The sequence below is a fragment of the Gossypium hirsutum genome, chromosome A05 (assembly GCF_007990345.1).
Source record: "Gossypium hirsutum isolate 1008001.06 chromosome A05, Gossypium_hirsutum_v2.1, whole genome shotgun sequence".
NCBI lineage: Eukaryota > Viridiplantae > Streptophyta > Magnoliopsida > Malvales > Malvaceae > Gossypium > Gossypium hirsutum.
This window is the reverse complement of record NC_053428.1, coordinates 6,698,050-6,713,777: the sequence shown is the minus strand read 5'-3', so window position 1 is coordinate 6,713,777 and position 15,728 is coordinate 6,698,050. Positions and strand designations below refer to the sequence as shown.

At 33.0% G+C, this 15,728-nt stretch overlaps 2 protein-coding genes across 2 annotated transcripts; one reads left to right on the top strand and one right to left on the bottom strand.

Moving 5' to 3' along the window:
• The first annotated feature begins 11,690 nt into the window (after window positions 1–11,690).
• Window positions 11,691–13,878, top strand: LOC107959304 (chaperonin-like RbcX protein 2, chloroplastic). The gene is made up of 5 exons (XM_016895328.2): window positions 11,691–12,492; window positions 12,605–12,696; window positions 13,157–13,214; window positions 13,432–13,497; window positions 13,575–13,878. The coding sequence occupies exons 1-5, from the start codon at window positions 12,148–12,150 to the stop codon at window positions 13,695–13,697; spliced, it is 684 nt and encodes a 227-aa protein (XP_016750817.1). The 5' UTR covers window positions 11,691–12,147; the 3' UTR covers window positions 13,698–13,878.
• Window positions 13,879–13,995: 117 nt separating this feature from the next.
• On the bottom strand, window positions 13,996–14,970 carry LOC107960856 (UPF0481 protein At3g47200). Its single transcript, XM_016897118.2, has one exon. The coding sequence runs from the start codon at window positions 14,874–14,876 to the stop codon at window positions 14,061–14,063; it is 816 nt and encodes a 271-aa protein (XP_016752607.2). The 5' UTR covers window positions 14,877–14,970; the 3' UTR covers window positions 13,996–14,060.
• Between the last annotated feature and the right edge of the window lie 758 nt (window positions 14,971–15,728).

Below are 15,728 nucleotides of genomic sequence, written 5' to 3'. Positions count from 1 at the left end.
TTTTTTTTTCAAATTATTTTTGTGCCAATTTGGTTTTACTAAAAGAGGATGAGAGGTAACAACACACGAAGTTTTTTTTTACGTAAAATAAAATAAATAATTATTAATAAATTGTTATAACCATGCTAAAATAAAATAAATAATTATTAATAAATTGTTATAACCATGCTTTACAATAGAAATGTTCATGAGCTGGGTCGGATCGAGTTTAGATTGAGCCTAAATCGGGCTTATGCATGATTCTAACACACTTCATACTTACCCAAGCTTGGCCCGACTCAAAATATGAGCCTAAATTTTTATCCGAGTCCATCCTCATTTGTAAATGGCTAGCCCAAGCCCATTTTAGGTTTGCTCATATTGTTTTTTAAAATTATTAATTTTATATTTATTTATTTATTAAAAATTTATTTCTAGCCACCTTAATAATTTATAAGTCAGGGATAACTTGGCCTTGGTGGGACAATCTCGCACCCTATGAAGACCTTAACATAAGAAGCAACTAAGTGGCTTTCTCTCGCCCACCTCCTTCACGGTTGCCTCAGGTCTTACCTTATCTCGCTAGGGTTTCACACGCCCTGTCTCCTCATCCAACGAATGGTCATCGACTCCCCCACTTTTTTCTCTGCCACAACTCTTGGGGGACTTCATTCGTTCCTTGGGATACTTGACTAGGGACTCTACTACCGCCATGGCTCGCGTAAGGTCTAGAATCACTACGTTGAAGCTCAATCTTTAACCACAACTTAAGTCCATCGAGAAAATTAAATAGGGCTTCGCTTTCACCCATATTTGATATCTAAAATATCAACTCAACAAACTCACACACATAGTCGTGCACTGTCCAACATTTGGTAAGCCGCTTAAGCTTCGATCGGGCCTTTTCGTTTGCATACTTGGAGTAGAATTGTAGCCTAAACTCCCTCCAGAAGGCCTCCCAAGTATGAATACAGGCCATGTATCGTCACTCTTACGATGCCACCAAAGCAAGGCAACATCAGTTAAGTACATCGAAGTAGTGCTTACCTTAAGAGCTATTTTTCTCAATTCTTGTAATAGCCTAAATTTTCAGTATTGTCGAAATAGTGATTCGAGATCACTAAATTCGACAAATGAGTAGAAAATATTAATAATTTAGAGAATATAAGTTAAATGTGAAGTTAGGAAAATTTTTGAAATAGCGAATAGTATACTAGAAATAAATATTTAAAAAAAAATTAGAATCAGAAACGAGATATCGAGAGTTTGAAAATTTTAAAACGAGCCATAAATATTTTTATAAATATTTATGGAGTGTTAATAAGTTAGTATTAAAGTTTCGTCAAGAAATTTTAAAGTTTTGATAGTTAATTGAATAAAAGGACTAAATTGTAACAAATGTAAAATTATGAAAAATGATAAAAGAAAGAGGGTTTAAAAGGAAAATAAACCCAAGGTCTATTTGGGCTGGACGGCAAGGGCATGAAATCAGCAGGAAAATTGATGAATTAAGGGCAAAATTGGAATATTGCAAAATTTACTTAATAAAGCTAGGACTAAAGTGGAATTATCTAGATTTCTCATTATTTTTCTACATTCTCATCAGCAAAAACACCATAGAAGGGTTTTATTAAGCTGGTTTTTCATATTTTTACTGCAAGTAAGTTCAATTCTTGATTATTTCTTGAAATTTTTGTGTTTTTATGACTTTTACAACTAGGTCCACTTGTTGAATTCATTAGTTTTTGATTTTATGAAAGAAATTGGAAGTTGCTATGAATATGTTCTGGAATTATAAGATGATTTAGTATGGAATTAGAGCTTTAAATTGTTTATATGCTGATTTTATTGAAAGAATTGAACAGAAAGTGAATGTTTGGGACTTAATGGTGAAAGGGTTTGAAGTTAGGGTTTTACGTGGAAATTATGAATTTAAATAATTGTGAAATAACTTATAATGTCTAGGTAAATCATTAATTGGGAAAAATTAGCTTCATTGAGGGGTAAATTGATCAAGGACTAAATTGTATGAACTGTGAAATTTGGGGCAAAAATCGAAATCAACATTTGCACTAAAACAGTTTTGGACAGCAGCAGTAGTCTAACTTTGAAAAATTACCAAAAATTTTAGAAATCTAATTATAGAAAGAATAAAATATAAAATTAAAGCTTATCGAGTCTAGTTTCTTATAGAAGAAACGGTGTAAGCAACGGAATTGTAAATCATGAGATATAATATATTTTGTAAGACAATGTCAGAATGAATTCGGGCTCCCCTGTTTTGACTTTGAAAAATCATAAAAATTGAATAAAAATAATTAGGGGCTTAAATTTATATGTTTATAATCCTGAATGAGTCTATTTTTAAGAGAAACAAACAGGAAAATCATTTGAATCCTGTACAAGGAGATAATTAATTTTTAGTGAAGAAGGGTCGAAACTGTCAGACAACAACAGGGGAGATTTCAATGAATAAACTGTATTAATTGGCCCAACCAAAAATCATGAAATTTTTATGGTAAGAAGATATGTGAGTCTAGTTTCATAAAAAATTAGCGGATTTTAATTTTGAATTCTGTAGCAAAATATAAAAATAATTTAGTGACTATGACACGGATTGACAGCATTAGAATATACATAAGTAAATAATGAAATTATAGATAATATTACTTATAAGCGGGTTGAAGATGAAGCCAATACTGATAAGTGAATGATTTTACAATGATAGATCGAGAACCCGAAGCAAGTCGAGGAAAAAAAAAAGTAGCTGATTAGTCCCTGAACTTTCACAAATTTTACAAATCGACCCAGGTAAGTTCATATGGTTGAAGTTTAATGATTATATGTTAATTTTATGAATTATATAATGTATGATGAAATATATTTATTGATGAATAGAGAATAAAATAACAACCCGAAAATCGAATAAATGATCAAATTGAGTGGAACGTCGGATTTGAGTACTTCTGATCAGTGACAAGTGATAAGTGGTAGCTTTAGCTACACTTATCTGATCAATGACAAGTGATAAGTGATAAGTGATAAGTGGTAGTTTTAGCTACACTTGTCTGATCAGTGACAAGTGATAAATGATAAGTGGTAGCTTTAGCTACACTTATCTTATCACTTATCATTTATCAATGACAAGTAATAAGTGATAAGTGGTAGTTTTAGCTACACTTATCTGATCAGTGACAAGTGATAAATGTGATCAGTGTAAGACCGTGACAGGACTATGACTTCAAAAAGTGATAAGTGATCATACGCAAGACCATAGTTATACTATGGCAAAGTGAAAGTGAAGTACTCAATTTTCCGTAACCGTTCCCTAATTTGGTTAAAGAATGATATGTGACAAATGAGCCCAAAAGAATTAAAGGAAATGGATAAGTGGTAGAAAGTTTATACAAGGGAACTCACCAATGACTGTGGTTGACAGGTGAACTTAATAATTGTATATATTGTATAAGTGTATAAATATTTGGTAAGATTTATGTTTTATGCCTATGAACTTACTAAGCTTCTATAAGCTTACTTGAGTGTATTCAATGTCTCTTGTAGATTGACGTGGAAGTATACGGAGGATCGGATTAACACAGAGGATCACACTATCCAGATTATCTCCGATAGCTTTTGTAAATTTCCTTTTTGATTTATATGGCATGTATAAGGTTTGATGATTATATAAATGCTAAGACTTGTTTAATGAATATACATTAAAGTAAAGAATGATGAATATGTTAAATAGTATGATTATAATAGAAGTATAATTTGGTATCAAATTGATTGAAATGAATTGGTTGGTTGGATTGGTCTTGGTTTTAAAATTTGCAGGGAAGGTTAGATATTTATAAAGAGGTTATATTGAACAAAAAAAAAACTTTGGGATTTTGCGAAAAATTCCTTATGGTTTCGATTTAATTCTGGTTTGGTCTCGAAGTATGTTTTGGGCTTTGGAGGCCCATCTAAAGGACGTCATGACATGTTTTAGTAAATGAATAGTATTTAACTCGTATTAACGAAAAAAATAATTCGGTAAACTCCGGTAATGCCTCGTACCCTATTTCGGCGACGAATACGGGTAAGGGGTGTTACAATTCTGGTTACACGAAAGTATTGGTCGGCACTCCAAAGGAAGTTGTCCACATCTTTGGCATCCCTTGTGCCTTTAAACTTCTTTGGCTTCCACACATCTCAATAATTTGACCATATTGGCACACCACCATCCTTGGCTGCCTTGATGCTCGAAAGCTCACTCTTGAGCTTCTTGATCTCGCCTTGCATCAGCTCCACTAAAGCTTCAAAGTTTTCGTTCTTCCGGACAAACTCGCCCAATGCCTCTCTTATAGCCCAATTAAACTCCTCCATGAGTTGCTCATTTAGCCTATCTTGAGACACAATCATCTCAGACTTAATCTTTTTAAGGGAATCTTCGATGTCCTTTACCCTTATAAGGACATCGCTCACAATAAACTTGACCTTAGCCATCCTGGTCTTTACAGTATTCACAAAGTCCATCGACAAAACCTTCTAGCCCTTCACAGTATCTTGATTCTTAACCACGTTGTCCTATTGCTTGTCCATCTTCTTAATCTTATTAACTATCGTCACTCACCACCACGATGCTAGAAATGCAAACTCTGATACCACTTGCCATGTGCTAAGACTTTAGCTTCAGTCATGTGCTGCCTTAGACTTGGATTTCTTGCCCATGAGCCTAGGTGATACATGCATGGATGGGATGAAATTTATAAAATTTCATTCACCGAAGCTACCAATTTTCAAGATTAAGAAATCAACAGACTTGTGATGACTTTTTGGATGGGATGTAACACCCCCTACCCGTATCCATTGTCGGAATAGGTACGAGGCATTACCGGAGTTTACTGAATATTTTCAGATAATTCTGAGTCATTTATTATTCATATTTTGAAAATAATCATAACGTCTCTCTATTGGGCCCTCGAAGCCCCAAACATACATTAAAAACCAACCGGAATTAAATCGGGATCATAAAAAAATTTGCAAAATCTTAAATTTTATTTTTATTTAAGTACTTACCATTTCAATGTTTCTTATAATTAAACATGTTACCATTCAATCAATAGCTTGGCACTTGTCTAAGCGTCAAACAACATCATTGTTAGTATACTTGCACATATTTCATATAAATTCAACATTGATATACTTATTTTCTCGACATGTCACACTTGAGTTTAATAATTGTCTTTATTTACATAATTTCCTTGTATCAACATCTCAAAGATAATCATATGTACATGTCATGAAACATATCATTCTCTTACCGTTTCTTCATAAGTATATATCAATCATTTTCATTATATCAATATTTCATGCTCCATCATTTCCATATATTTTATGCATATTTATTCCGGTAAAGTTTATATTAAACTTAACATAAATTATATTCCATGTACTTATTCTTATTTCGTTTATCTATCTTCATAATTATTTCATACAACTATTCTGTACATATATTTCCACATGATCAGTTATTGTAAACATTCCACACAACCATTTCATATAACCATTCGTCATCTGATACATATTACCTGAATATCAATTGTTTAATAGATGTCATCGCGTCTCCCATCCACGGTCTTATTTATCTTTGACATGATGCCATAGTGTCTTTCAACTATGGTCTTACTCATTTTCTGTCATTTTGCCATGGTATCTTTCAACCATGGTCTTATTCATTTCATGTCACGCTGCCATGATATCTTTCAACCATGGTCTTATTCATTTCCCGTCATGTTGCCATGGTATCTTTCAACCATGGTCTTATTCATTTCATATCACGTTGTCATGGTATCTTTCAACCATGGTCTTACACATTTCATATCAGGTTGCCATGATATCTTTCAACCATGGTCTTACACATTTCATATCAGAGAGCACACTCCCGCGAACCTCATCCTTACAGTGGGATTACCAGTCCAGGCTAAATCCCCTATAATATAAACTCATAGAGTATTGTCGGGATTACCAGTCCAATCCAGGCTAAATTCAGACCCTGATTCGGATTACCTGTCCGGGCTAAATCCATTTACACGTATTCTTCGGGAGGGTTATATCAGGATAGAATCACTCGTCCGGGCTAGATCCTTTTTACCGTCAATTCCTTTTCAGAGATCCATCGAATTTTCCTTTCATTCAACTGAGATTTCTTCCTCTTTTTATCAAATATGTTAATGTTTCATCAATTTTCATACAATGAACATTCAAATCATATTTATATAAAAAACATACATTTCAAGCATTTAAGAATATAATTCAAGTTATACGAACTTACCTAGCGAAATTGTAGAAATATCAAGATTCAGGGATATTTTGGTAATTTACCATTTTCCCAATTTTCACCCAATCTTAAATTGAAAATTTCATTCAATTTATTAATTTAGATAATAAAAAAATTCATTTCCTTCAATTTGGTCATTTTGACATTTTTTTTACAAAATTACCCCCTAAAGTTTTACTTTTATTCAATTTAGTCCTTAAGCCTAAAACATGCAAATTAGCCATGCTAGCTGAATATTCATATATATTTTCATCCTCCTCCTCTCCATTCCACATCCTTAATGTATATAACACATTTGTAAGTAACATTATCTATAATCTTTATTATTTACTTTTATGAATATTCAAGTTGTCCATCTATGTCATAGTCACTAAATTATTTATATCTGGAGCTCTAGAACTCGAAATTAAGATCCGCTAATTTTTCCTGAAACTAAACTTATATATCTTTTTTCCATAAAAGTTTCAGAATTTTTGGTTTAGTCAGTAAGTACAGTTTATTCTTTAAAGTTACCCCTGTTCTACTGTCTGACACTTGTGACCCTGCTTCACTAAATATTAATTATATCCTAGTATAAAATTCAAATGATGTTTCCATTTATTTATCTTGAAAATAGACTCATTCAAGATTCTAAAAATATAAATTTAAGCCCATAATTATTTTTCTCCAATTTTTTATGATTCTTCAAAGTCAGAACAGGGGAACCCGAAATCATTCTGACCTTGTCTCACAAAATTTACTATATCTCATGATTTACAACTCCATTTCTTACATAATTCTTTTATAATAAAATAGACTCAATAAGCTTTAATTTCATATTTTATTCATCCTATAATTCGATTTATACAATTTTTGGTGATTTTTCAAAGTTAGACTACTACTACTGTCCAGAACTGTTTTAGTGCAAGATATTAATTACCATGTTTATAACACCCTTATTTTATTTTTCTACACTATTTCTTATCACTTTCTCTTATTTTCTCTTCACTAACATGACAAGAACATAAGACCATATATAAGAAAACTCTAAATCAACATCAATTCCATGCTTTTTCAACAATATTAAACTTAAAAATATATTGAAATCTTGATGTTCTTACCTTTTCTTATTGACTTCAATCTTTAACTTGATTTTCTCTCTCCTCCAGCTTCTATTTCTTGAATCCAACTTGATATTCTTACTCCCCATCATCTCCTTGCTATCTTTCTCTCTTGATGGCTATGGAAATTCTTTCAATTTTTAAGTGAAAATAATGAATTTTTGGTGGAAGGACTAAATTGTAAAGAAATAAAACTTATTTTCTTCTTCTTCTCTTAAGTTGGTTTGCATGGGAAAGGAAAGATGATGACAATTCTTCATCTTTCCTTCCTTTTATACTAAATAAATAATATAATAGTAATAAATATCTCATAAAATATTAATAAAATAATATTTATCTAATTAATTAATTTAAAATATCATCAACATAATCATTACATTCTAGAATTCTCTCTCTTACTAATTTACCATTTTGCCCTTCATGATCTTTTAGAATTCCATCCGTGAGTCATCATTTGATTTGGTAAAATTACAATTTAGTCCCTCATAAATTTTCACCTATTCAATTTGGTCCTAATTCATCAATTTTTCTTGGTTTCTAGATCATTCCACCCTTAAAATATTTGCACCATTAGTCCTTCAGCTTTTTTATATTTACACTTCAACCCCTTAAATTTTGAGTACTTACTCTTGTGCAACAAAACTTTTCTCATCTTTGCAATTTAGTCCTTTCTTGAATTAATATATCATAATATTCTTCCCAATATTGACATAACTCAAAATTTCCCCTTTTTTCACTTTATTTCCTTATTTTACTATATCACGGATAATATTTTACTGTAAAAATTTTTGGGGTATTACATGGGATCTAGGCATTTCTAGGTTGAGATTTCTCATGGCATTTGAAGATCTATCTTTTAACTTCAAAACGAACTTTGAATCACTGAGAAAATTTCAAGTTTGGGAGCTCAAGTTATGATCATTTTAGTGAAGACTGAGCGAGCATAAATTTTGGACGAGATTATGACGAGAATTACGAGCTTTGAGCTTTTAATTCGAGTTTAAATCATATTGGGTTTGGGTTTTAGGCTTAATTTTGAGTTTTATGTCAACAAAAAAGTTTAATTTAAAACTACTTCTAGTATACTTAAAAGGAGACAAGTTGTTTTCATTAACAAACTTTTTAACTCTAGGAGTTTGTTTCTTTATGCAAGATTTCTTTTTTTGTGATTTTTAGAAGTAATTTTATTCTTGATTTTCTTCAATGAGCCATGGGAATTTATTGTTCACCTCTCAATTTGCGTTGATTAGAGTCATTAATTGACTTTGTTGGGATTTATATCTCAAATGGTTCAATTGGACATTTATGCTTCTATCCATCTTATCTATCTGTTTATCATTCGATCTTCCACTTTGCTTTAATTTATCTTTTCTCTATTTAGTTGTTATTCTGAATATTTATCTTTTATTATTTTTGTTATTTCCTTTGTTATTTTCTAAATTTATTTAGTTTCTTCCTTTCAGGTCACATCCAAATCTTTTTTTTTTCGAGTCGAACAACTTGAATTCGATCCTCCTTCCGCTTCCTCCGCTCCAATTCCGTATCACTAGGTCAACCTTCAATAATCACTTGAGAGAGGCTTGGCATATTTAACCTAAGCAAGTAAACAAGGGAACTTATATAGCACAAGAGAAGAATGCAAGAGAGAGTTGGGAGAATGTGAAAGTGTCTCTATTACTTAAATAAGTTAGCTTGGGTACCAAATGAGGGAGGGGAGTCTCTCCTTTATATAGGCAAGCCCCAAACAATCTAACGATTACAATTAATCCTAATTGACTGTTAAGATCTAATTTTAAATCCATATCACCTAACTCATTAAATGTTATATAATGGTGGAGTACTCTAGAACTTTCAAAATATTCTACATGGACCTGGTCCCTTCTTTAGACTTCTAGAGTCTTCCGAGGCACTCCAAGAACCTTGTGACTCAATTTTTTCATGCTCGGCTCATTCCAAACTTGATGAGGCCTTGCTCACTCTTGAGATGTGACACTTGCAATTACTACAGATATGTCATACTTGAGTTGTGACAAAGACAATTGTTAATGTGTCATAATGTTCTATTGATTTTGAGGTTGAAGCTTTTGTTGTGTTGATGGAACTTGTCCTTCACTACCTGCAATAAATTTTTGTTGTTTTTTCCCTGAATTATATAATCTCATTCATGGAATGAACTAATGAATTTTCCTTTAAAAAAAATTGATTTCTTTTGAAAGCTAAATAATATTTTATTTCTCAAATATACAACATCTCCAGCTTACTTTGGCTGATCCTCTTTGATCAATATGGATAGCCAGAAATATTTAGAATCATTTTGAATTATTAAAAAAATAAGTAAATTGGTTAAATATCTGAATAAACCATAAGCCTTTTTAACAAAAAGTTTTTAGATTTTTCATTATATTTTAATTTATCTTTGGTTTTTTAAATTCATAATATATAAGTGTCAGACATCAGCTTCATTCACTATTTAAAACAATTTTTTATTAATTTTTAATATTTTTAATATATTTAAGTTATTATTAATTATTTATTTTAACTATTTTAAATAGGGACGGTTGAATCGGAAAAAAAAAAGTTTACCCCGCTACAACAAGAAATTGTAACACGTATCCATCTATAACCTAAAACCGTTTTACACTCCAATTTACTATCATCATTCACAATTCCGTACTTTGTAACACGTTTTTTATTTTCAGTAATGAATGAAATCACTATTTTTTCAATGTCATTCAGGGTTGGAAATCAAACCACTCTCAACTCAACTACCATTAAAGATTTCTGATAAGAATCCATCAACGAAAATCTAGATAATTGAAGATAAACAAACCCCACCTTATCCGCAAAAACTCCAAGCCCAATTACCGTGAGCTCCCAAAACACCACCCTCAAATCAGTCTCTTGTCGATTTCATTTGTATTGGATCCTGAAATTTGATTTTTCCTTGCCTATCTCCCAAGGCTTCATCCATTCAACTCTCCAAAGGCCTAACACCTCATACGGTTGGTTACTCCATACCAATATTTGACCCTTCCCAGCTCCCACCCCAATCACTTGTCCCTCCCCCCACCGAATTGCACCCAATCCTTTCCTAAATTCCACGTTGCATTCTCAGAAATTCTCCTTTTCTTCCCTTTGGATGATGGAGGACTCGAATACAATTTTTTATACAACTCACACTCTACTATATATTTTATTACTGGGCATTTACATGATTTCAATTATAAAAAAATGGTAAGTGAACTAGTTTCGCAGAAATTTTAATATTTTTAAAGTCCAGATATGTTCCAACCTGATGATGTATTCCACTCTACTACTGGAGTTAATGATTTTCGTCGAATATATTGTTATTCTTTCTTGATTTAACATAACTAAATAAATTGGATTAATTAATTATAATCAGAGTAGAGAGTAGCGGTGTAGATAAGCGGAATTTGAATAAAAAATTATTATTATTCTACTCTAAGACCCTAAAATGGTGAAATTTTAAGTTTAGTCCTTTTAAAATTAAAAAAGATTTTTTAAAGGATTTTTTTAGACAACATTAAGGGTAGGGAATAGGGATAATACGATTTGAACCCGTACCAAACAAATGTTTGATAAGAACTTTAATCACTACTTTATTCAAGTCAAGGCATAACAAAAATAACTTATAATCAAACCCATTATAACATCTGCAGTAGACAAAAAACCATGACATATGCAAATGTTGAAAGTGAAGACAACATACATTATAATTACAAAAGGTGTAACTCAAACCTAGATCCAAAACCCCCCACTTTAACCAAATAATGCCAAAACTTCTTTGACTTAAAATTAAAAAGTTGCATGTGTTAATACAATAATAAATTTACATTTGCGGACCTTTTAAAAAAGATTCGTTTCACCCTTAATTTGAGTCTTAACTTTTTTAATGTTTGAAATATATTAAAAATATAAAAAAATTAAAATAAAATCTAAATAATTTCTTTTTAAAATGTCTGACTAATAATTTTAACAGAATAAATTAAAATGATAAGAAAGTGAATCTATTTGAATTGAAGAATCCAGATAAGACAAATAAGGTGACTAAAAGTAGTTAACAAGCTATGGTGTCAAATTTGAATACTGTTTTTGCGGTTTTGAAGTAATTGAAATTGTAAACATAACACATGCAGCCGCATTGCGTTTAAATTTGAAACATTAAGTTGAAAAAAAGAAAGAAAACTGTGCTTGATGAATTTAACACGTTTAGACAGACACCCCGCAACTAGATTAGATTCAAACATATGGCAAAGAACAAAGGGAGCCACCAAATTTAGGCAACCGTCCAGGTGGTGCTTCCCTGTTGGACTTAACGAATAATCAAACCCATGCAACCTATCTTTGATTTTGCCTTTTTAAAAGCCTTTTTGGTTTTATTTTTTTCCCAACCATACTGGCCTGGACAATTTTGGACCTCAAAATCTACGTTTGGTTAAGCTTTCACCTGCCCTTGCAAATACACCACATTCTTCACACGTGGCCTTTGCCTCCCTATTCCTTTTTCATCTCTTCCTGTTCATGAATCTTTGACTTCCCATCTTCAAACTCCATTTTCTTGGATACCAACTATACCATACCATACCATACTCTTTAATTCTGTTTAGTTGGTATCCTTTGTTCTCTTGGGTTTCAAGTTCATACAAATAAAAACGAGAGCAAAAACTTTTTCAGCCAAGTTGCCAACTGTTGTTCGTTTAAGCTCAGGCCAGCAAGAAAAAAAAGATGGTGGGGGCTATATCAATGGTGGGTTCATCAGTTATGGACTCTCAAGCTGGTCCTTGTTTGTGCTTGGATGCATTGCCATCCACCAACATGAACCTGAAAACCGGTGCGGAGTTGGTGATGCAAAGGAGGCATTCAATGAAAAGAAAGCATGCGATGGCAAGGCCTGGGTGTTTGGAGTTAAGCAGTTCTTTTGTAGATTCATGGCATGATTCGAGGTTGTCTTCCAAGGTGATTCCAGGTATCATGAGTAAGAATTCAAGGAAGCAGCGTAAAGACCGGAAGCTTGCGGTGGTCGACAACTTAGGAGGGCAATATGAAGATACTTTTTCGGATGTTAAAACGGTAATTAAGATGTTTGGAGCTATCTTTTAGGCAATCAACAAACCCAAGTTTTAGCCCTTGTGATAATTTAAGTTGTATTAAAATAGGTGACTTTTTTTTCTTCTATTTGCAGCAATTGCTCAACTATTTCACATACAAAGCAGTGAGGACTGTTCTTAATCAGCTCTATGAGATGAATCCACCACAATATACATGGTTCTATCAGTAAGTAGCATATCTGGTGGCCACTGTTTTATACAAATATAGTTTTGTTTGTTCTGTTTCTGATTTCCCTGTTGCTTTGTGTTTTTGCCCCATCTATATTATAAGAAGTAACCTATATTATCCGGATTATTCATTTTTCTTTGCTACTTGTGTTCAACACCTATGTTCTGTAATTGTACACATTTGGACATGAGCACAAGGGCATGGTATTCCAAATATATAAAGAGAAATTAAGAAAAGTACCCCATATTATGAACTTCTATCAGCGGAGTTTGAATAATCTTATGGGGGTTTGAAAATGATTCTAAGCCCTTTAAATTGGAAACGAATCCGGCCCGAAACCTCGTACTTGTCTGTTTGTTGAATCATTTTCCGAAAGCATATTATCAGGTAGAAGACAATAGTAACAGAAAGTGGACGTATAGAAAGCTGTGGAATTAAATTGTTGTGGTTTTGGCAGGTTTGTAGCAGCAAATAAGCCCAGTGAAGGCAAGCGTTTCTTACGCATCCTTGGCAAGGTGATTTTAAATAGTCTTCTCTGCTTTATGTTTTCTGTTTCACCAACACTTGGAGGTCAAGAAAATTTTCTTGATTCTTCTGAGTGACAGAACTTGAATTATATAACATGTATAATATCAACCAGCTAACCTAATGTAGAATTTTGAATTTGACGCAAAGTATTCTTAAAAAAAAAAAAAGGAAAGAAATAAGGGTATTCATATTTGGCAATGACAGGAGAGGCAAGAGCTTGCTGAAAGAGTAATGATAACAAGACTTCATTTGTATGGGAAATGGATTAAGGTAATGAAAATTTTCTTAGTATAGCATTGGATGCAGAAAATTAAACAGTTGAACAAATGTCTGTTATGTTGGTATAGAAATGTGATCATGCTCAAATATACAAAGAGATCTCGGACGAGAACTTGGAACTGATGCGGGAGCGGCTCATCGAGACTGTGGTTTGGCCTTCTGATGATACAAACACTGAGAAGATTGGCTGAGGGACCCAATTCTATCTGATTTCTTTTCTCCTTTTCTTTCTTCTCTTTTATTAGAATTAGGCATCCTTTCTCTAGAATCATCAAGTCAATATGGTACCAATGACTGGTCACTCATGTATATAAACATTACCCATCATTTCAGATGGTTCCAATGGAAGGAATTGAAGCTGTGATTGCTCAATGTGATTTAACCTTTTTTCCTTTGGCAGAAAATAGACACATGGATTGCAGATGTTGTATTAAAATTCAAATTTGTTGGATGAATTAAGTTTCAGAAAGTAACCTCTTTTTCATTTATTTGATTTTGTGTAATTTGAGTACTTTAAAACCTCTGAATTGAAAGGGAATAACAAATAAGCTAGTCTAGATGACTTGAATAACCGCACAAACAGTTTGTACAAGAGTTAGTAGTAGGAGAAGAGTAGCTGCTATAATAGACAGGCTGCGCCATGGAGAGTTGAAGTAATCTTGTTTCAAGGTCGCATTCCACCTATGCCATCGAGATTTACAGTATGCTCTCATATCTTCAACCACACGAGCAAGCTCAAAGTTTTTCCTACTGACTCGAACCTCTTCAACAAGGCCCTTAAAGAGGGTCGAAACTTCTTCACTATCCTTCAAAAAATTTTCAATGATTCCATTTTTAATAAGCAGTTGTGCATCCCTCGGAGACTTGACAAGGAAACTGATCAGTGTCACATAGTCGGTTACATAGTTTCTGGAACAGTAATGTTGCTCGTACGCCATGAGATTTCTGAATATAACTTTGGTTCGGTCCATTACAAGCAACTGCGGAATTTCCAAAACCCCATTGTTGAATCTTATGTCGAACAAGTTTTTACTCGACCCTGGTCTAAGTTTGACTCCTGCTTGTTGGAGCTCCATTGCACTGGGAATCTTGAAGTTTTTTATTTCAGTTTTGAAAGAAAAGGATGTGGGTTGAAAACAAAGCCATAGCAAGTCCACAACATGTTCAACATGAGAGAAATCTTGTTGCAAATTTTCCTCTTTGACATAAGGTCCCCATGCCCATATCCCAAATTTGAGGACCATGTTTTTTATGGAAAATTCGTCACAGTAAAACGCGGATTCAATGGCCAGATTAAACAAATCTTCGAGAATGAAAAAGGGGAGCTGATTCTCAATCATGCACAAATCTAGCTGAATATCGTGTATCATCCGAGGGCAGCCAAGTATATGTGTTGTTCCAATAGGGTCGGAAGCGTGTAAATTATTGTACTAAAAAATCACACAAAGTTCAATTCCCACGGAAGAGAGGTGGATCACAAGGATCTCTTAAATACCAAGTCTTTCCTTAATCAGAATATTCCTTCTAACGTAATTTAATAGCACAATTAAAAACTACTATTATACCCTCAAATATTGAAAGAAAAATAGGACAAAAAGAACATAAGAGTTTTAACGAGGTTCGGTAAATTATACCTACGTCCTCGGGCACTAACACCAGATGATAACTTTACTATCTCCAAAATATTACAAACAAATAGAATTCCTTAAGAATTCTCAAATGGGAGAAGAGAGAAAACTAAGAGAGAAAGATTGGTTGGGATGGTGTAAATGAGAAATGGTTAGGCCTATTTATAGTTGAGGTTCAGGGACTAACTTGCAAATGGCCTAAAAATTAGGGACCAAAATTGCAATTATCCCATTCAACTTTAAACAACTTGCCTATCATTTTTTTCTTTCGGTGCCACTTGCACCTCCCATTTTTTTGACTTTTCAACACCCCTTTTATTTGTCTTTTCAACAATCTCCACCTTGAAGATTTGATTAGGATAATCACATCTTCACATACTTCCTTCAACTCCCCAAATTCGATAAAGCTATCTTTTGTAGTGCCTCCAAATGCGCTCTCGAGCGCCATACACCTAAAGGTGCTCAAATTCTCAGGATGTTAATCAAGTTCAAACAATGATTAAACTTGATTGTTGTTACCACCTTGGTCATCATATCTGCGGGATTATCTGCTGTCGGAATCTTCTGAAGTAGAATTTTTCCTTTTTCAAAGAC